The following is an 18,814-nucleotide window of genomic DNA, read 5'->3' as shown; positions in this document are numbered from 1 at the left end:
GGAAGGAAGTAGTACTAATTAAGTCACTTGTGCAAGCCATCCCTGATGTACCGCATGCTTTTGCGACCATATAAATTCTCCCAAAAGGTAGTATTGGTGGGGGAAGCAAAATGGGCAAAATGATACCAAAACCAAATCCAGTACCTTTGGGAGAAAATGACAGCTCCAAAATATTTGGGAGAGTTGGGTTTCAGATGCCAACATTTTTAGTCTTAACTCTTTCTGCTCGACAGGGACGGCGCTTACTTCAGCACCCAAATTCACTGACAGTGAGACTACTGAAAGCTATGTAGTATATTAGAGTAACAAAAAGGACATTTCTCAAAATCGGATGGCAATTGTTGAAGGACGTGATGTGTTAAAGCTGGGTGAGATTAAGAAAAAAGTAGGTACTGGAAAAGCCAACGAGAATATGGGAAAAGAAATGGAGTCCTAGAGTTGGTTTCTGACCTCGTAGACTTGGCTAATAGAAATGGAAAAGTTATGGACAGTGGCCAGCTATTGCACATTCCACTGAACCAAGAAGATCGTTAGGATTGGCACTATGACAGAAATGGAGCCTTCCCACTTCTCAGTGAGATCCCAATACGGTAGCTAGGCACGGAGAGAAGATTGGCTTGAGCGAAGAGCAACTACTTCCGGTACAACAACTGCCAGACTTCCCCAAAACTCAACCCCAACAGAGAAAGTCAGTTACAGTTCAGTATGAAGAAATCACCGGTATGTAAGTTATGTGGGCAGAAAACAGCACTTGGGATCATGCACCCCTAATTGCATCATGTATATTTTATCTTCATCCTCGAGAATTCATTGGTTTGAAGGACAAATATAAAATTCCTGCATCCGCCAAATAAATTATTCCCTCCAATCCCTTTTAATTGACTCGGAATTTAGTACAAATTTCTACTAAATCCGAGTCAATTAAAAAGGTTTGAAGGGAGTAGAGAAAAAGCAACAGAATGGGTGGATGGCTCGGGATATTTAGGCTACCACTCATGTTTCATGTCCTTCAACAGCTCCAGAAGAGTATTTTACAGCAATATATAGCTTCCATCCACTAGCATAAATAGGTGACTTACACACTCTAGCAGATGCATTCTGGTTCGTCTGGTCTACGATTGAAATAGATAGATTGATCTTCAGCCTGTTGTGCACTTCTGCATACTGTGAATCCCTCCTCCCATTGAGATGCTACATGATACTAGCTAGTTTGTTGCCTCTGCGTGATAAAACGATTAGTCCTCATCAGCCTCAGGAATGTAGTCCCTAACCTTCACGTCAGCATCTTCTCCATACTGGATGCAACTGTCGATGTTTGACAGCACATATTGAATGCTGGAAAAGCAAGGATGGTAAGGGACATGAAAACAGAATCAGTATGTACAGACTCGAGACTAATTGATCCATACATGCCATGGAAATAACTGAAAGTGTGATCTCAGCATGCTGTGGTATTACACATACTAATTAACCCAGCTATAACACATGCAATTCAACTGAACAATCATCTCGCTATAGAAGCATTCCCAATTCCCACCCAACAGTGTTCACTCCACAATTAGAAAACAAAAATCAAAGGCCAGACCAGTATATGACCGCAAAACACCATATTACTAGAGTAAATTGTGAAGTTTTCTACAAATATGATCTGTTAATGTTGCATCCGTAAGCATACTAGTATAAGCCGCATGTGCAGGGATCAAAATTTTAAGTGGCAAAGGGCATTTGACGCACACCCAAAAAACACTATGTAAAAAGGCTTTGACATTTGGGAATTGTAACCAAGAAAACAAACAGCATTACCTGCTCTCTTTTCTCAAGTCAAGTGGTATGAAATTCACCATGCTGTAATCATCGACCTACAAGATTGTAGTACTGGCATCAATATTGGATACCTAACAAACAAGAATATAGGAAAACAAATGGAAAAAATGAAGCACATGAAAGACAAGTGGCATCTCTATGCTGATATGTACAAAGAAATAAACAAGGTAACTACATTAATACAGCCATCTATTCCAAATGTTGACCTAGAGCATGCCAACATGAATTTCTCGGTCTCGTACACCTTCACACACCGATAAATCTGAGCCCAAGGAAGAGCCCAAAAATGACACCGCTATTAATAGGTAAACTGATACTCCCTCCGTCCCAAAATGCAAGGCGTCTAAGGATTGATCAAAAGTCAAACTTTACTAACTTCCAAATATTTAGAAAAATACATTTACATCTACAATATAGAATGGACATATTAAGAAAATATACTTTATGGTGAATCTATTCATGTTGATTCAGTATTACAAATGTTTATATTTCTATGTATAAACTTGGTCAAACTTAAAAAACGTCGACTTTTGACTAATCCTTAGGCGCCTTACATTTTGGGACGGAGGGAGTATTATTTTTCCTAGACCATGAACTTCATGCTGGGATTAACAAAATAATAAGTAACGATCAGAAAGTGAAATGCTATCACTAATGAAGGAATAAAAGAAAGCATGTGTGCGAAAATCCCTGCAATCTTCACGAATCCATAGATACCTACTGTAGGTTCCTTCAAATAATGGTATTTGCACAAATCGAAGCTCTCTAAAGCTTTTTATCTACTTATAAGTTCGAGAAGTCCAGACTCCCCAATCACCATAGCCAAACATGGTATTCGCACAAATCAAAGCTCTCTAAAGCTTTTTATCTACTTATAAGTTCGAGAAGTCCAGACGACCCAATAACCATAGCCAAACATAGTTTTGGTTATCTAGCTGGAATATAAATTGGCACGGGCTATCATGCTAGACAGGTTAAACTTCCTGGCCTAACTTCAAATAAAGCAAAGGCGAGTTGGCCACAGTTCATGGAATCACAACAGAAGTGCATCATGGAACTCAAAACATAATTTTTAAGCAAGTCAGTTTTACTAGTGCATGGTCAGAGCTCAGATGCCAGAACTTAATGGGTCGTTCTAAATGAAAACTTAAGCCATGTGTCATCAGAGAAAATCTAACCACGCTGATATTTTCATTGATATAAGTCCAATGCAGGAGATACAAGTCCAGTAATTATGAGTGTAGGACATAACAAACGTAGCTGACAGCAATATATTGACAGTTACAGGGCTACATGAAGGATGAAATTCTACAGAATTAAGAATTTCAGGTTCATAGAAGGCATACCAGATCAGCCAAAGCCTTGTTTAACTTGCCAAACCGAGGTGCCATCTCTCGATTCAGCTGTGACAGAAGAACTGCTGCCTCTGGGTTCAGATAGCTAGAAATACAAAAAAAAATACATTAGTCATACAAAAAGGGGCAACTTTAAAACGTTAGAGCGAAGCAAAGGGTAAAAGAATGATAGCATACTCTTCTACATCTTTTTTGTTTGAAACCAGGTCCATCTTCGAAAGGATGTTGATATGAGGAAGTTCAAGTTGAATCATAGCAGAAAGAGAAGCCATGCAACCACTAATGTATTTGGTTACATCACTGACAAACTGCACCAAGAAAAACAAACAGAAATCAGCCTGGGGTTGGAGTCCAATGTTGCCATAAAAGAAAACTGTATTAGTGATTCAAACCTGCGAATCCAAAAGATACACAGCGCAAACAGTGAAATTTTTCCGTTTCAGATACTCGACAAAGTTACGTAGAACTGGAACATGAGTGAAGAGTTCAATCTGGCCTGCCAAAACAACATGTGGAGCCTTGGGTTAACCTTTCTAGGTAATGTTAAGCAAGCTAGGTATGTCAGACTTTCCATACAGTAAAACATGCTACAGAACCACAGAAGAGATGGATTAAGATGGCAACATGTACACAGTTAGTGCACAAGCATAACATAATAAGTAAAGAAAAACTCATTAGACTAGGCCCATGCAGGTGTTTATGTGTAAAGAATAGTAGGTGACATGAAGTTAACAAAATATAATTAGAGCATGAAAACAGGCATTATGAAGATTACCTGGACAGTCAAACACAAGATAGTCATCGTCCAAATAGTTCTCCAATTGTTCATCCAACCAATCATCCAAATTGTCTTCAAGGTGCCTAAGGATTTCTTAAGGAAACAACAACTGCCAGCATAAGATCTTCTAAAAAAAACGTTGCCAATATAAAAATGTTCACATCCTCTTGGAATTGCATGATCAAAATGAATTTGGTCGGAGCCTAGATTACAAATGTAGCTCTTTCTTTGACTTTTGAGTACAGAAACATAAGGGAATAATAAAATTGGCAGCACAACAGTGCCTATCAATCTTGTGCATAAAGAAACATTCCTAGCAAATGACTTGAACAAATGGAGCGGAAAATTGAAACAATAACTGAAAGTCATAGTATCTGCTATTGGGATAGCAAATCATGCGGGCACAGTGAAAGTATTTGCTCTTGGAACATATGCATACAACTATTGCTGGTGAAAAGTAAGCAGAAGGTAAATATAATTTCTAGGCATAATGAAGCATATTTGCGACCATCCCACCAGGGCGTAATAAAGCACTAGCATGATCTAGAGGATCGTCCAGATCCAGTGACAATTTACCGAGCAAGTAGGGTCTTCCAAAATTAATATGTACCACATCTGTGAGCCTCAGGGTACTCCGCAGAACAATTGTCAGTGATGTGCTACAATAGCAAATCTGCCACAGCAGCCTAATGTTGCAACTCCGACCCCATTATAGGTACCAAAGTGAAACGACAGGGGCACTTCATAACTAAATACTAGCTTGGAAGGAAGACAACAATCAACAATAAATCAACATGCTTTCACACAATAGGATACTCCATGCAGTAGATGAGCCCGCCATTCGGCCCCATCCCAAGCTCCTCCATGACATCATCCAACGATATGAGCTCTCTGATATCTGGAAGAAAAAAATCACCAAAAGAAGATGAGTAAGAGGCATATATAAATATGAGCGCAGGGGCATACATAAATATATTCTTACCCGTAGACACAGGATAGCTGAAGTGCTCTGCGGCTGGATCCAGATTGACCATGTGAATCCTCCTGCCTACCGTCTCGCAGTGCTGGAACAGACCGGAGCAGTAGGTCGACTGCACAGCAATGGCAATAGATTAGAACACGCCATTTCTTCTAGGCTTGTTCCTAATCGCTCTAACATGACGTTCAACCCACTTCGATCAGGCGATTTAGGGCCTGTTTGGTTGCCGGCCACAAATTGCCAAGCCAAAATTTGGCTTGCCACAGCTCTTTTGGCAGGTGTTTCGTTCATCAATAAGTATTGGCTCGCCACAGTCTCGCCGCCCTCCCGACACATGTTTTTGCCAGAGAACTTTGGCGGTCTTTTTCCCCGCCACGCCCGCTGTGGCCGCCAATACCAGCAAGCTTTGGCTGGTCTTTTTCCAAGCGTACCTTCTTTCTCAGCCGTATCTGAAAAAATTTCCCCTCTGCACACTTTCACTCCAAGGCTGCTCCCCTTTCGCCGACGTTGCTGAGATCACCGTCGCCACGTCTCCCATCCCAGAACAGGCCGTCCTCCCTACCGCCCATTCTCCCATCTCATCCACTCACCGCCACCACTTCGCGGACCGCTCGTTCCCACTCATGTCCAGATCTGAAGCTGAGAAAAGTGGAAAGAGAGTATAGCAGCGGAAACGGAAGCAGGGCAGCGAAAGTGGCAGCAGATTCACGGCCAGTCCATGCGGATGGAGAAGGTATTCCTTTTATCATGCCTTGCAATCGATTTTTTAGGTCTTCTTCAATCCAGGAGATACATGTCTTGCCTTGCATTTTTTTAATTTGCTACCATTGCTTGTGTATACATGGATATATGCTACGTGTGTGTATTAGTTCGTGTGAAGATCTGTACTACATGATCTATCAATTTTGTGCACGTCTATTCTTTATCTTTTCGTCAGAGAAAGTTCAGCTCTGCTTTCCTACGATTATTTTCCTGCCATGTTTATGCATGCCGTGGGTTTAAAATGGACATTCAGATCAATTGCTTTTGAGTTCATCAGATCAAGTGAGACTGTTAGTAGGTATTTCCATCTTGTTTTAGACGGTCTGTGTATCCTTGCCGGTGACCTCATATGCATCAAATCACTTGAGACACATTCGAAGATCGCAACTTCCCGTGGCAGATTTCACCCTTACTTTGAGGTACACTGAAATTGCTAATCACTTTTTCAAGTACTGATGTCATGTTCATCTAATTGAAAGCAATAAAATTTCGATTTTCTTAGGGATGCATAAGACCCCTGGATGGTACACGTATAAGAAACCGTAGTGACCAGGAGAATGTGGCATGGGCAAAGAAAAGAGAAGAGATGGCCAAAGCAATGTGGGAAGATAAAGTAGGACCATCTCTGATAATTTCTTTCTTGTTTGTATGCAACACATGCATGCGATGCTTTTATAATTTCTCTTGTATGAAACACATGAGTGTGATGCTCTAATTATAATGATCATCTACTCTAAGTTTATAATTTCTTTTTTATGACATACATGAGTTTTTATCCCCTCGAACAAAATCAAAATAATTGAAGTTTATGGTCATGTGTTATGATTTACTTTATGATCATCTACTTCATGAGAAGCAGCAATGACCAAGAAAAAGCTGAAGGTTTAACATATTTCTTTTTCAACTGTTATCTGTAATGGCCGTGTACCTCACTTCTTTGTCAAACTTTTGGCGGCAATACAAACAATTGCCACAAGTTTTTGCCAAACATTTATGGCAGCAAACCAAACAGCTGCCACTCTTTTTTTTGCCGAACTTTGGTCACCAACCAAATGGAGTAGCTTTGCCACAAAATATGGCTTGCCACAATTTGTGGCCGGCAACCAAACATGCCCTTACCCCGAATATGTGTCGGTATATATCTATCTCACACCAGTGGACTTAACTAAACCCTAGATAAATAAATAAAAATGAAGTAAACTAGTATTTCGGCTGGAATCACCTAAAATACTAGGAACGAAACCGAAACCCAGAACCAATCAACAGCACAAAACAAACAATAATCGTCGACGGAATTGAATCGAGCATGAACCAGAAAGGAAGTGGGCGAGGGGGTAACCTTGCCGCTGCCGGCTGGGCCGATGACGAGCTGCGCGAAACCCATGGCGCCGCGGGGCTGTCGGGCGAGTGGGGAGGGGGAGGGGGGTCGGGGTAGGGTTTAGAGAGAGGTGAAGGGGGTGTTGGGTTGGAGCAGGAAGGGGGGATTAGAAGGCGGAGGAGATGGCGGCGGCGAGGTAGGCGGCGCACCAGACGAGGGCTGCGAGGAGGGACCCGATTAGGGTGGACATAGGCGGCGTCTCCCTCCCGGAGGTTGGTCGGCGTTGGCTGGCTCGCCCGGGTTGGAGACGACTGTGCGGCGCGCTGTAGGGGTTTGTGGCGGCTGGGAGTGGGAGTCGGGTGGAGCGTGTTGGGCTTGGGCCACAACTACACCGAGTTCGGACTACCGCTATAGGCCCTGATCAATTTGCTTTCTTGCGAGCCGGTTTTCCGGCTTTCCACTGAACCAAAAAATAGCTCTGGTTTTTCAACGACTTTTGTGTTTTGGGCTGTCATGAACCCTAGCTTTAGCAGCTAGCCTTTAGGAGAGTCTCGCGAGGAACGTCTAAATTGACCTTTTCCACTCGGGCAGGCGTTATGGGCGCAAAGGAAGAAACAGCATGCGAGGGAGCAAGTGCGATGATGGCGGGAACTAGAAAAATTAGCTTCGTTGAAATGTAGCCAGTGCCTCACAATCTAGGTCACCATTGCTAAAGAATAAATTAATCCTCACTTTTCCTCTCCCGCGATGATTGAGATCTATGGCGCTGGTTGCTCCGACTTTGCAGTTCTTCGGCACCGGCTCCGTCACCCTCTTGTCTCCGACACCGGAAACAGCATGGCTCACAAATTTGAGGCATCAGCTTGCTCTCCTCGTCTACATCCTCCTCTTTTTCGAGTCGTCTCTGGCCACGACAGGTCGTCTTCGTCTTCAACCATGGTTGTAAGAACCTATAACCACCCTCCCCAGAGAGGTAGTTTCAGCTTATGGCCAATTTCACGGTTATTTATGCAACATCGATTTTATTAGGATGAACCGTTGAAGCTTTCCAACCAGTCGACTGCACTCGTAGCTATGATTCACACATGTATGCTTTTGGTCGACCAGAGAGTGATTCGTCGCAATTATAGGTCCCCCTCTCAGATGATGACAAATCTGAACTACATCTATGACAACAACGATATAGAGGATACCAGCGGACGAGAAGAACACATTTTAACCACCTTGTAAACATATTAAGGGTTAGGAGTTGCATAAAGATAGCATACACACATGTATCAAAGAGCAAGTGGTAATGTTTCTTTATGTTCTTGGACATAACTAGAGATTTCTAGTGATTCACAATACATGGAGAAGATGGACTGAGACATTTTTCTGATAATCTCAATGTGAGTAACTCAAGTGCGAGGTACGACTATATCGCATTGAGGCCTAAAAATTTATCCATATTCACACAAGATTGTGGCGGTGAAATTGATGTTATATGTGATTGCTAGAGTGCCTAGAAGTGAGTCTCATATGCACATGAAAGAGAGCACCAGCCAAAATATACTCCCATGCGCATAGTGAAGAACGCACTACACCAACCAGGGCAGATGTATAATAAAACGGACTAGCATATTATGACCAACATGTAGTAACTCAACTAGTTTGCAAGGCATGGTTGTATCAGTTGGTTCATTGTTCAATTCTTTGCATACCTTTTTTGTTATATAGGAATATCACATAGTGCTTCTTCTACTATTATGTTTTCACGCTAACTCTATTAGTTAGAAATTTGTACGAAGTTACATATATTTAATATTTGTATTTTAGTAAATCCATATGTTCCGTACAAGTATGCTTTCATTGTGAGGGTTTCTCAACTCTCAAGCACATATGAGGCGATCATTACTTCATACTCAGATTCTTTATTAACTTTACATCGTACAATAAACACCGTTGTTTTGAATATCAACACAAAAATGGTCATGCGAGCAAAGTTAGGAATTTGCTAGCATGTCCATGCTTTCAGAAGTTTGTTTATATTGTTTTCTAATTACCACCATGGTAATAACAATCCATAGATGATGCTTCTAAAATGCACATCAATAGAGCTTTGTTTCCCCGACATTGTCAGGATAAAGCAATATAAACCATCCTTTTCTTCCACACACTTCTGTTATATCACCAAAACAAGTAACCCTACTATAACCGGCGTCATAATTCATTCGAGAACTATTTTGAAAATTTATAATTGGACATAGCATGCATGGATTGGTTGAGCTATCACCCTGGAAAATATCTCCTTCCACCGACCACCGGGTTTAAAAAAAATAATCAGCTCCAATAGAAAAAGAAAGTTGCAAACACTTACCATCAAGGCCAGTTGTTTTCCTACAAATATACCCCATGCACTTTGCAATATAGCTAGAAATTACAACCCCCCCCCCCGCCGAACAGAAAAATGCCAAAACTACCATGGCGGAAAGCCAACGAAGAGACACATGTATCCTCCCACCGACGGAGCTGGCAAATCAAGCATCCCACCACTTTCTTTGATGTAAGTCTGTGTGATCACGTGGCGGGCCAGCGGAAGGATCCTCCCATCATTGCACCTAGCTAGAGGGATGTACATACTGCCATCTTAGACAATGGAAAAGGGTTCGACAACCACATGAGTGAACAACCCTCCTCATATTTGGTGCATAATTTCCACGCTTACTTCACCATTCGACGCTATTTTTGAGGCTATAAAAGCGCCCCTTGCCCTATGCCGATAGCCATCGAACCAGAAGTATCACACTTCTACTTACCTTTTCTGTGTGGAGCATGAGTACGTCTCCATCTAGTCCTGAGGACAAGCTAAAGAAAATGAAGTTTGCCTCTCCATTGAAACGGGTTCAACCTCGCAAGTGTTGGTTCTGCTATATTTGTAAAATTATCATCAGGCTTCTCAAGTGGTGTTTACTCAAGAGCAAATAGCTGACTTATACTCTATATATTGTTGTTTTGGGCTAAAAACATGGTTGAATTTGTCCAACTAGCCAATAATTGGAGCTTATACAAATGCATGCCCAACACCGTCCGAAGATTTATCACATCGGCTTCACCAAAATTAGTGGTAATAAAATGGCGAGGGAGAAACTGACGGTACATCTCTACACCAGTGTCTCCTTTTGGGCATCCCAGACTGATACTGTATGGCAATGCAAGATAATTTCCACTCCTAAATGCGAAACAGAAGAATTTTTTTTCTATGATAATCTTAGTAGCTGAAGTGGCACAGATGCTGACATGGCAGTCGACGTGTTACCACCGATTTGACATGAAGTGTGTCCCACGCCACGTAGCAAGGAAAAAGCGCATTCCTTTGTTCCTAGGATGCCACGCGACCTGCTTCCATTCGTTCCACCCACGTCATCGCCATCTCATCACAGGAAAAATCGAAAAACATAAGAAGGAATTAAAAGCACACATAAACACGAGAGAAAAATAATAATCTCCCGTGCTGCGTCCGTTAATCCTCCTCCTCCGCCTCCCCTCCGCCTCCGCTCCTCGCCGCCGTTCGCCGGCGCGGCCCACGCCTAGGGTTCACGTGGGGTAACCCCGCCGCCTCGCCCAGCGCCGCCCATGTCACTCGGATCCGGCGGCCGCAAGCTCTCATTCGAGCTCCTCTCCAGCGACCTCACCGCCGACGACGTCGACGACACATCCCCGCGCTCCCTCCCGGAAACCTCCTCCGATGGCCGCCGCCGCCGCAGGAGGCGCTCCAAGCGCAAGCAGGGGTTCCAGAGCCCCCCGATCGTGGAGGAGGAGCCGCGCGTGGACGGGAGCGCCGCCGCGGCCTTCAGGGTAACGGATCTGAGGTCCGTGGTGGAGAAGGTCTGCCAGAGCTCGGACGCGGAGGGGTCCGCGGCGAGCTGCGTGACCCGCGTTGGGGTGGAGTTGAGGCAGAGGAGCGTGGCCTCGAATGGGAGGTTGTCGGCGGCGTCCGGGGACGACGCGTCCAGCAGCTGCTGCGGAAGCAGCACGCGGGAGAGCGTTGCCGCTGCCGCGGCGGCGGCGGCAGATGTGGTCGACGCGGCTCGGCGACCTGAGGCGAACGGTGTTCTGAAGAAACTGGAGAAGGATGAGTCGCTGGACTGGGAGAAGTTCATCAAGGAGAATAGCAACATTCTCGGAGGTATATAGATCTCTCTTCGTTTGGATTTCAGCACACATTGTTACTTTCTTGTACCTCTCTTTCATTGTGATGTTGTTTCTCCGGTGCTGATGAGGAGACTCATATCGAACAAGAAGTGTGTCATTTGAGAACATAAGGGCACACTGATTTTCTACGAGCTTGCAAGCAGACTTCAGCAATGTGACAAACCTGTCAAAACAGTAACTATAGCAAGTTGAATCAAATAGTTTAAACCAGCATGGTAGCCTCTTCATGTTTTGCTCTTTAAGGAAAACCTCAAAGAATTGTTATTACCAGTCTGTTGATTTGCATTTCTTTTTAACTGTCTAGCTCCTAACCATTTGCTTTGCAGTGGCGGTAGATGGAAACAACTTTTGCATATACTCCGATTTCCTATTGCATATTGAATTAGTCAAATTTTTATGCCTTTACACCTAACCTAGTTTCAATTACTGCAGAAGTCGAGCGCCGTGATAATTCACCATTCAGATATTTCATTGGAGAGTTGTATAGCGGCAATTCACTTAGAAGTACAATTGCAGTGGGTAATGATAAGAAGCGACAGAGGGTCTACAACACTATGTTTCATGTGCCTTGGAGATGTGAACGGGTATATATTCTGTACTTGGAAATATGCTCCCTTCTTTGGGTACTATATATTACTCCCTCCATCCCACCAAAAGTGTCTCAAATTTGTCAAAATTTGGATGTATCTACCTACTAGATAGTGTCTAGATACATCCAAATTTTGACAAAGTTGACACTTTTGGTGGGACACGGAGGGAGTAGAATATTTGGAATTTTAGGGTCATCCTATCTATTGAAATTTTAGTGCCATCCAAGTTTGCCAGCATCGATGGAAATGAATCCAATATGCATCTTGTTGTAGTATTTCTGAAACCATGTTATCACTACATATTTTAACTGAAAGTGAATATGGGTAATTCAGATGCTTGTAAGATATGGATAGATACAAATGATGTGATTTTGGCAATACTTAAATAAATTAACAAAATAATGGGTTTGATCATTCGTTCAGAAAAATTCTTAAAAATAATAATTTGATTACCATGTGCAATAGAGCTAAATGTTTAGTATAGTAATTTATGGATGTACCATTTTATCTGTAGTAATGGGGAGATGTTTGATTGTGATCAATTCTGCAGCTAATTGTCGCAGGATTCTTTGTCTGCTTGGATTCCTTTCTGTCTTTGCTCACCATTATGCCTGCAAGAATTGTGATGACAGTTTGGCGGGTGCTGAAAACCAGGTGGGTTGCTGTAAACCAGATGATTTACATATAGATTTTGTACATAAAATTAAATCTTGGCACACATTGTAATGTATGGCTGCAAATTAAAATATGTTTTATCATATCTTATTTTAGGATTTCGTTGTTTAAAAGGATACCATTCATTCTTCTTATTAGCAACTGAATCCGGAGATACTTTCTAGTTTATGGTCTATTTTGTAAGCCTATGCTTAAGCTTAAAGCTACCGCAAGTTCAAAGCAATGAGACATCCCTATGGGCCTTCTCGGATAAGCTTAATCCCTTTTGTACTCAAAACATTAACTCTGTGATTAAGCTTTTATAAGAAATTGGCTAGCTTTTATGTGATGTTAAGCGCTTCCAGAGCGGGCCTCAGAACTTTTTGGGATTTACATGATTATGTTTGGTTGATCATATGTATTATAGTTAACATTTTCTCAGGCTCAAAATGCGATTAGAATTGCACCAAACATAAAATAAAATGTGCCCCTCATTAGCTTTCTGATTTAAACCCAGAGCTGTGAACAGTTATTCTGCCCATGTTGCTGACCTTCATATAATAAAATGATGATACCTTTTTTAAAAATAATATCTTGGTCCACAAAAGTGAATATTTTAGTCCACAGTTTTGATTCTTTCTGTATAAAGTATGATACCGTGCTAGTATTCCAGTTAAATGCCTACTTATATAATAGCTATCATCTGTTACCAGTATTTTTCTAGTTGGTGGGCAATCCTTTTTTTTTTTTGAAGTATCCTACATTTATTATAGGCATTAGCCAGGACTACCAGCAGGAGAAATACTGGTGAATTGTTTATTGTTCATGATGCCACGGTCTGCTAGACTAAGTGCTTGTAGCGTTAAGTGATTCTTCATCCGTGTACTTGTATGTGTCATTACATTGTAAACACCACACTTTCCCAGTTTAAGCTCTTGTTTTCAGCAGCATAGAGTCATGTACTTATATTTATCTAATGTGTTTGTGGCAGGCAGTTTCTACGGCCAAATGCTGCTGATTTATCAGATTATGGATGTTTTATAGTTCTAGCCCTAGGAGTTGCTTCTTTGCAGATGATAGGTTTGTTATTTTCCCTTTGGCTTTGCTGAACTAAAAGAATATTCTGCACACGTTTGTTAATCCTTCAACACTTTGTTTTCTGTGTCAGATATTAGTTTGATTTACCATGTCATTCGTGGCCAGGGCACGATCAAACTCTATGTGGTATACAACGTACTAGAGGTGATGGAAATATTTATTTGAAATGTATGTACATTTTTTGGTAAGCGTACTTAACCTTTCCCCCTTCTTTTTAGATATTTGACAAGCTCTGTCAATCATTTGGTGAGGATGTGTTGCAAGTTTTGTTCAACTCAGCTGAGGGACTGTCAACATGTTCAACTGATAATGCGACATTTGAACTGATGCGGTTCCTTTTGGACGAGGCTATTGCTGTCGTTGCATTTGATATCCTTTGCTGCAAGTTATGCTATTTTATATGTATATGTTCCTTGGGGTAATTTATAATTCCTTGATGTTGGAATTCCTCTATTCATAGTTATGTTATGCAGCCTTTACTGGTACGCAGTATCCAACTCATTACCAGCTCACAGTACAGATATAGTAGTCATTGTATAACATTTTTAGTGGAATCACAGTTTTTTTTAACATCAGTATGTCCAATTTTCAGTTGCTTCTTTATTTTTTGGTATAAATTCTATATTTAGTTTCCTTAACGAGTTATTACTTGTGCATTCATTTGTCTTGTTAGCGCAAGCTATCACCCTGTCAACATGTATTATTGCCCATAACAATGCACTGTTGGCTCTTTTGGTGTCCAACAATTTTGCCGAGATCAAGAGCAATGTATTTAAGCGGGTTAGCAAAGAGAACCTTCACAATCTGGTCTACTATGGTGAGTGTGCTTATGAATTATGATTGTCCCATTTCCAGATTCTAGAATAAGATGCTGATGGATTACTGTATTTACTATGTTTCCATCATCTGGATGATCCTTTTGAATTCACTGTTTCTGCATTGCATGCATTTGTCAATATTTGTCATTGCTTACTGTTGCTATTAAGCTACTTTAGTGTTCAGCATTTTCAGCTCTTAGGTAGAATGAATAGTGCTAAGTTGGACTCTCCAGATAAATTGTCTGCATGGATCTATTTAGATTAAGTGAACATGACATATTTGATGTGCATTATTTTCTAGAAGCAAATCGTGGGTAATCTTCATCTTGTAAGTGCAATGTTTGAAGCTTTGGTTTCAAGCACTTCATTGGTTGCAAAATAACTGCTATGTTTTATGTTATACTCCACTGGTGGTTAATTAGCGCTGTGCTCTATATTTAGCATGCCCCTGTTGCATTTATTTTTTATTTTTACAATGCTTAATTCTTGAGATTTGCTGATTTGCAGACATCATTGAGAGATTTCACATCACAGCATTTCTGCTATTTGTACTAGCTCAAAATATTTTGGAAGCAGAGGGACCATGGTTTGACAGTTTTCTTATTGTAAGTTCAAATTTTCTATATATTTTAGTCGTAGTCAGAGACTTGTATGGTTTCAGAAAAATAATATTACTTCCTTTTGTCACTGCAGAATGCCTCCTTGGTATTTATGTGTGAAGTACTTATTGATGCTATCAAGCATTCATTCCTTGCAAAATTTAATGAGATAAAGCCGGTTGCTTATTCAGAGTTTCTGGAAGACCTATCCAAGCAGGTATGTGCTGACAGATAACTTAACCAGCTGCATGTGTATTTTGATTCGAATATTTTGCTGGCTACATATCATATGCCCCTTTGATACTTGGATAGATAAATAAGCAATGACTTTTGGAGTTATTTCTTAGTTAAAAAATGTTAAGATACATTCATGCACACAGAACATTGCTAATTTGATTCGTGTGGATAGATAAATAAGCAATGACTGTTGTTGTTTTAAAGTGCTGCTTCATTGTGTTTGTAATTTTCTGTCGTTGATTCCATGGCATGTATGACTGCCTTTCTCCTGCAGAATTATTTAGGAAATTCCAGCTATACCATATATTGACAAATAATTGGAATTGCATGCAATGAACAATTGTTTTCAGTATATTTTGTCTTGTGATATGTCACGGTATTATTTTCCTGATTCTGCTTTTCTGTGCATACCAAAACTTTGTGATATTGCTGGTTCATCTGCCTAGAAGTTGAAACCTTTTCATCTTAATGTTGTTGCTAATACCTGTATTGCTGAAAAAAATATCTGCACAGATTTTGAATGAGCAAACTGATGACCGTCAGAAGGATCTAACATTCATCCCCCTTGCCCCTGCTTGTGTGGTAAGTGAACACGTCAAATGTCCATGCTCTTCTACCTTTTCCGTTTGTGTTTACATATTTTACTAACAAGCAAGGTATTCGTTGGTGTTTCATTAGGTAATTCGTGTACTAACTCCAGTGTATGCCACCCTCCTTCCCTCTGGCCCATTTATCTGGAGAATATTCTGGATTTTGCTCTGGTCAATTCTGACCTATTTTATACTCGCCATCTTCAAGATACTAGTGGGATTGGTATTGCGCTGCCTCGCGGCTTGGTATATAAATCTACGTCTGACAAGAAAACAACATGTGGATTGAGTACCTGGCACCGTGATCCTGGTGTTAAGATGCTATCCTTGAGAAGTCAATTTGCTGTGGTGCGTGGAGTACAGCACCCACCGCATCAGCCATGAGTTCGGTCATAGGTGCCTGCCCGTATGAAGAATTATGGATAGTGTAGTAATGCACAGAGGAATATCTACAGAGGGATATCACAAATATCTTCTTTTCCACAAACTTCTCATTGAGTCGAGGAACTGAGTATAGTCCAATTTTGCTGTGTTCATAGTTTTTTTTCTTACATCCCTCTGTGGATTGTTCATAGTCTCATCCCAAAATTATCTGCCTCAACCTAGTTAAGATTTTTGCAAAGCCTTGCGGATCTGTCAAGTTAGGCATATTTGTACATTTCCCCTGAGAATAAAATATGACAATTTTGTCCGCAGCAGCTTTCAAATCATAATTTCTGTGCCAAACAATGAGTCTGTGTTGCTCTTGTCTTCTTTTTTTTTTTTTTTTTTTTTTTGCAACTGTGTATGAGCATCTGTTCGTGATGTGCTGTTGACAAACCTGAGCCGGAGACGGGTTGTGTTTTACAAGAGGACGCTCATGACCAAATCTCGGATTTCTTTTTGACCAACCCGAGCCGGAGACGGACTTGAGTTTTACCAAACGACGCTCATACCCAGTCCGATAAATCAAATCGAAAGCTATGTTAGGGGTACAGAACGATACTCGAGCGATGATGCCCGTGGGAGAGGTGGTGTACAGATGCTGCTCTGAGGATGCCGATGGAGATACTGCTGCTGGTGACTACGGCAAGGAGCTCGCTTAACAGCAGGACCTGGCGTGCATCCTGCCCGACGACGTGCTAGCCGCCTCGCGCCATGCTGGCTCGCCGCATCCCGCTGCGTCTGCAGGGACTGGCGCGCCGCCATCGACGCCTGCCGGCTGCTGCGTGTGGACCTGCTCCCGCTCTCCTTCCACGGTGTCTTTCTCCACTTAGGCGAACAGATGTTACCGAGATTATTTGCTCGCCCCTCCGCCTCAACAGGCGCCCTCGACTTCCTTCCTGACCCTAACACCTACATGGAGGTCTCTAACCGCGGCTACCATCAAACTTGGCGGGACTGTCATATTCAGGATCACTGCAATGGCCTCCTCTTGCTCAGCAGACACGTGGTTAACCCAGCCACACGGCGCTGCTACCTTCTGCCGCCATGCCCGCCAGCGCCCAGGCTCGTCAGGCATATGGCTGGCCACGTCAATGCATCATTCAACACCTACCTAGTATATGATCCCATGGTGTCACCACACTACGAGGTGTTCATGATCCCCCGCCGGTTTTCCGTCGGCCTTGTGGAGGAGCTTGATGATTTTGACCCCTTAGTGAAAGAATGTAGGTGGGCATCCTCTCCATGCATCTTCCGTGTCTTCTCTTCAGAGACGGGTACATGGGAGAAGAGGTCCTTTGTTCGAGAAGGGCGTGTTCAAGGCACCAACGTCAAGCACAGTTCAGGTCGTTACGCTGGCGAGAATGTGCTGTCTATTGGCGAGGAGCACTTTACCTTCAGCGTGAAGCTAATTCCGTTGTAAGGTATGGTGTATCCACTCCACTTGGTTATTTCATTTTCTTTCTCATGTGTCATCCCTTAGCGAAAGTGACTACTTTTCCGTGAGCTCTTATGTTGGCAATGCTTCAATTTCGCGGAATATCACTATCAACCCACAAATTCTGCGTAATTAAACCACCCGTGGATATGGGACTGAGCCTACGTCCAACTCGTTATCTCGAGAAGTCAGAACAAGGGGTGTACTTTGCAGCACTTGATAACTATCGTCGTCGGGTTTGGGTCCTCAAGGAATCATCTGGTCAAAGGGAGTGGATGTTAAAGTATGACAACAACCTTCAGGCTGCCCTAGCACCTCACCACGGCCAACAAGTTCACAGGCCCTGGGTGTTGAAAGATGTTAAGTACAACTTGTCTTGTTCTCATCCCCCAGACTACAAGAAGAAAGATACACTTGAAGAGGAGTTTGAATGGAACTCCGATAGTGATAATGTTGATGGTCAAGCCAAGAATGAAGGGAATGAGAAAGCAACAATTAAACAGAAGCTTCAACAACGTGCTTACAATGATTATGCTAGCGAGAACAGAGACACTGTTGAAGACTTTCACTCGCATGACGATGACCGGCAGATTTTTTTTCGTACACCAAAAATTATAATGCTCGGATTTCACCCATACAGAGAGATTGTCTTCCTGATCAGTGAATCTACGGGGAAGGGACTGGCCTATCATTTGAGTACCTCAAAAGTCGAAGGCATAGGAAATATATACCAAACAAACTATACTCATTTCAATAACCAACGGCCCATCGTCAAATATTCTTTTAGCTACACTCCATGCTGGCTTGAAGAGTTCCATACAAACGGCTAGTTCAGAATCTCATCTGTAACGTGAACACACATTGGTTGGAATGAATTTGAGCAATCTAATAAATTGCTTCCACATGATGTTTTAGCCATCTTCAATTCATATATAAACAAATTTACGAGGATTGGGTCTTACGGAAAAAGATTTAGCCAACATGCTTATTTTTCGGTTCGGTGATCCCTGCATGATTCCCAGGTAAGCTAATCAACCTCCTTGCCCCTCATTCTTGGACAATCAGAAGGATCGTTTTCGAGTTTCCATTTCTTCATTTGGAATCTGGCCTCTTTGTCCTGTCCCTCACAAGTGTCTTGTGCATCCACTGTGTCCTGCATT

At 42.0% G+C, this 18,814-nt stretch overlaps 2 protein-coding genes and 1 long non-coding RNA gene across 3 annotated transcripts; 2 read left to right on the top strand and 1 right to left on the bottom strand.

Annotated features, from left to right (window-relative positions):
• Positions 1-980: 980 nt before the first annotated feature.
• Positions 981-7,147, bottom strand: LOC124704089 (GPN-loop GTPase 3-like). The gene is made up of 9 exons (XM_047236334.1): positions 7,038-7,147; positions 4,940-5,048; positions 4,774-4,855; positions 3,955-4,040; positions 3,572-3,675; positions 3,357-3,487; positions 3,171-3,264; positions 1,804-1,859; positions 981-1,335 (listed from the first exon to the last, which is right to left on the bottom strand). Exons 1-9 carry the CDS (start codon positions 7,080-7,082, stop codon positions 1,236-1,238), a joined length of 807 nt encoding a protein of 268 aa, XP_047092290.1. The 5' UTR covers positions 7,083-7,147; the 3' UTR covers positions 981-1,235.
• On the top strand, positions 5,490-6,527 carry LOC124704090. The gene is made up of 3 exons (XR_007003462.1): positions 5,490-5,669; positions 5,976-6,117; positions 6,201-6,527. It is a non-coding gene; the product is annotated as an uncharacterized LOC124704090 (long non-coding RNA).
• Positions 7,148-10,609: 3,462 nt separating the features above from the next.
• On the top strand, positions 10,610-16,488 carry LOC124700329 (protein POLLEN DEFECTIVE IN GUIDANCE 1-like). The gene is made up of 11 exons (XM_047232480.1): positions 10,610-11,181; positions 11,640-11,791; positions 12,348-12,451; positions 13,443-13,531; positions 13,620-13,693; positions 13,768-13,918; positions 14,199-14,366; positions 14,875-14,972; positions 15,061-15,183; positions 15,717-15,785; positions 15,882-16,488. Exons 1-11 carry the CDS (start codon positions 10,629-10,631, stop codon positions 16,080-16,082), a joined length of 1,782 nt encoding a protein of 593 aa, XP_047088436.1. The 5' UTR covers positions 10,610-10,628; the 3' UTR covers positions 16,083-16,488.
• The last annotated feature ends 2,326 nt before the right edge of the window (positions 16,489-18,814 follow it).

This window comes from Lolium rigidum, chromosome 3 (assembly GCF_022539505.1).
Source record: "Lolium rigidum isolate FL_2022 chromosome 3, APGP_CSIRO_Lrig_0.1, whole genome shotgun sequence".
In the NCBI taxonomy this organism is placed as follows: domain Eukaryota; kingdom Viridiplantae; phylum Streptophyta; class Magnoliopsida; order Poales; family Poaceae; genus Lolium; species Lolium rigidum.
The sequence above is the reverse complement of the archived record's forward strand: the minus strand, read 5'-3'. Positions and strand labels throughout refer to the sequence as shown.

Coding starts and splice junctions, on each gene's coding strand:
- LOC124704089 (XM_047236334.1), bottom strand. CDS start 7,082: ATGGGTTTCGCGCAGCTCGTCATCGGCCCAGCCGGCAGCGGCAAG. Junction 3,265..3,356: donor AACAAAAAAGATGTAGAAGA/GTATGCTATCAT, acceptor TTGTATTTCTAG/CTATCTGAACCCAGAGGCAG. Junction 1,860..3,170: donor ACAAGGCTTTGGCTGATCTG/GTATGCCTTCTA, acceptor ACAATCTTGTAG/GTCGATGATTACAGCATGGT.
- LOC124700329 (XM_047232480.1), top strand. CDS start 10,629: ATGTCACTCGGATCCGGCGGCCGCAAGCTCTCATTCGAGCTCCTCTCC. Junction 13,694..13,767: donor TGGTATACAACGTACTAGAG/GTGATGGAAATA, acceptor CCTTCTTTTTAG/ATATTTGACAAGCTCTGTCA. Junction 14,367..14,874: donor TCACAATCTGGTCTACTATG/GTGAGTGTGCTT, acceptor GCTGATTTGCAG/ACATCATTGAGAGATTTCAC.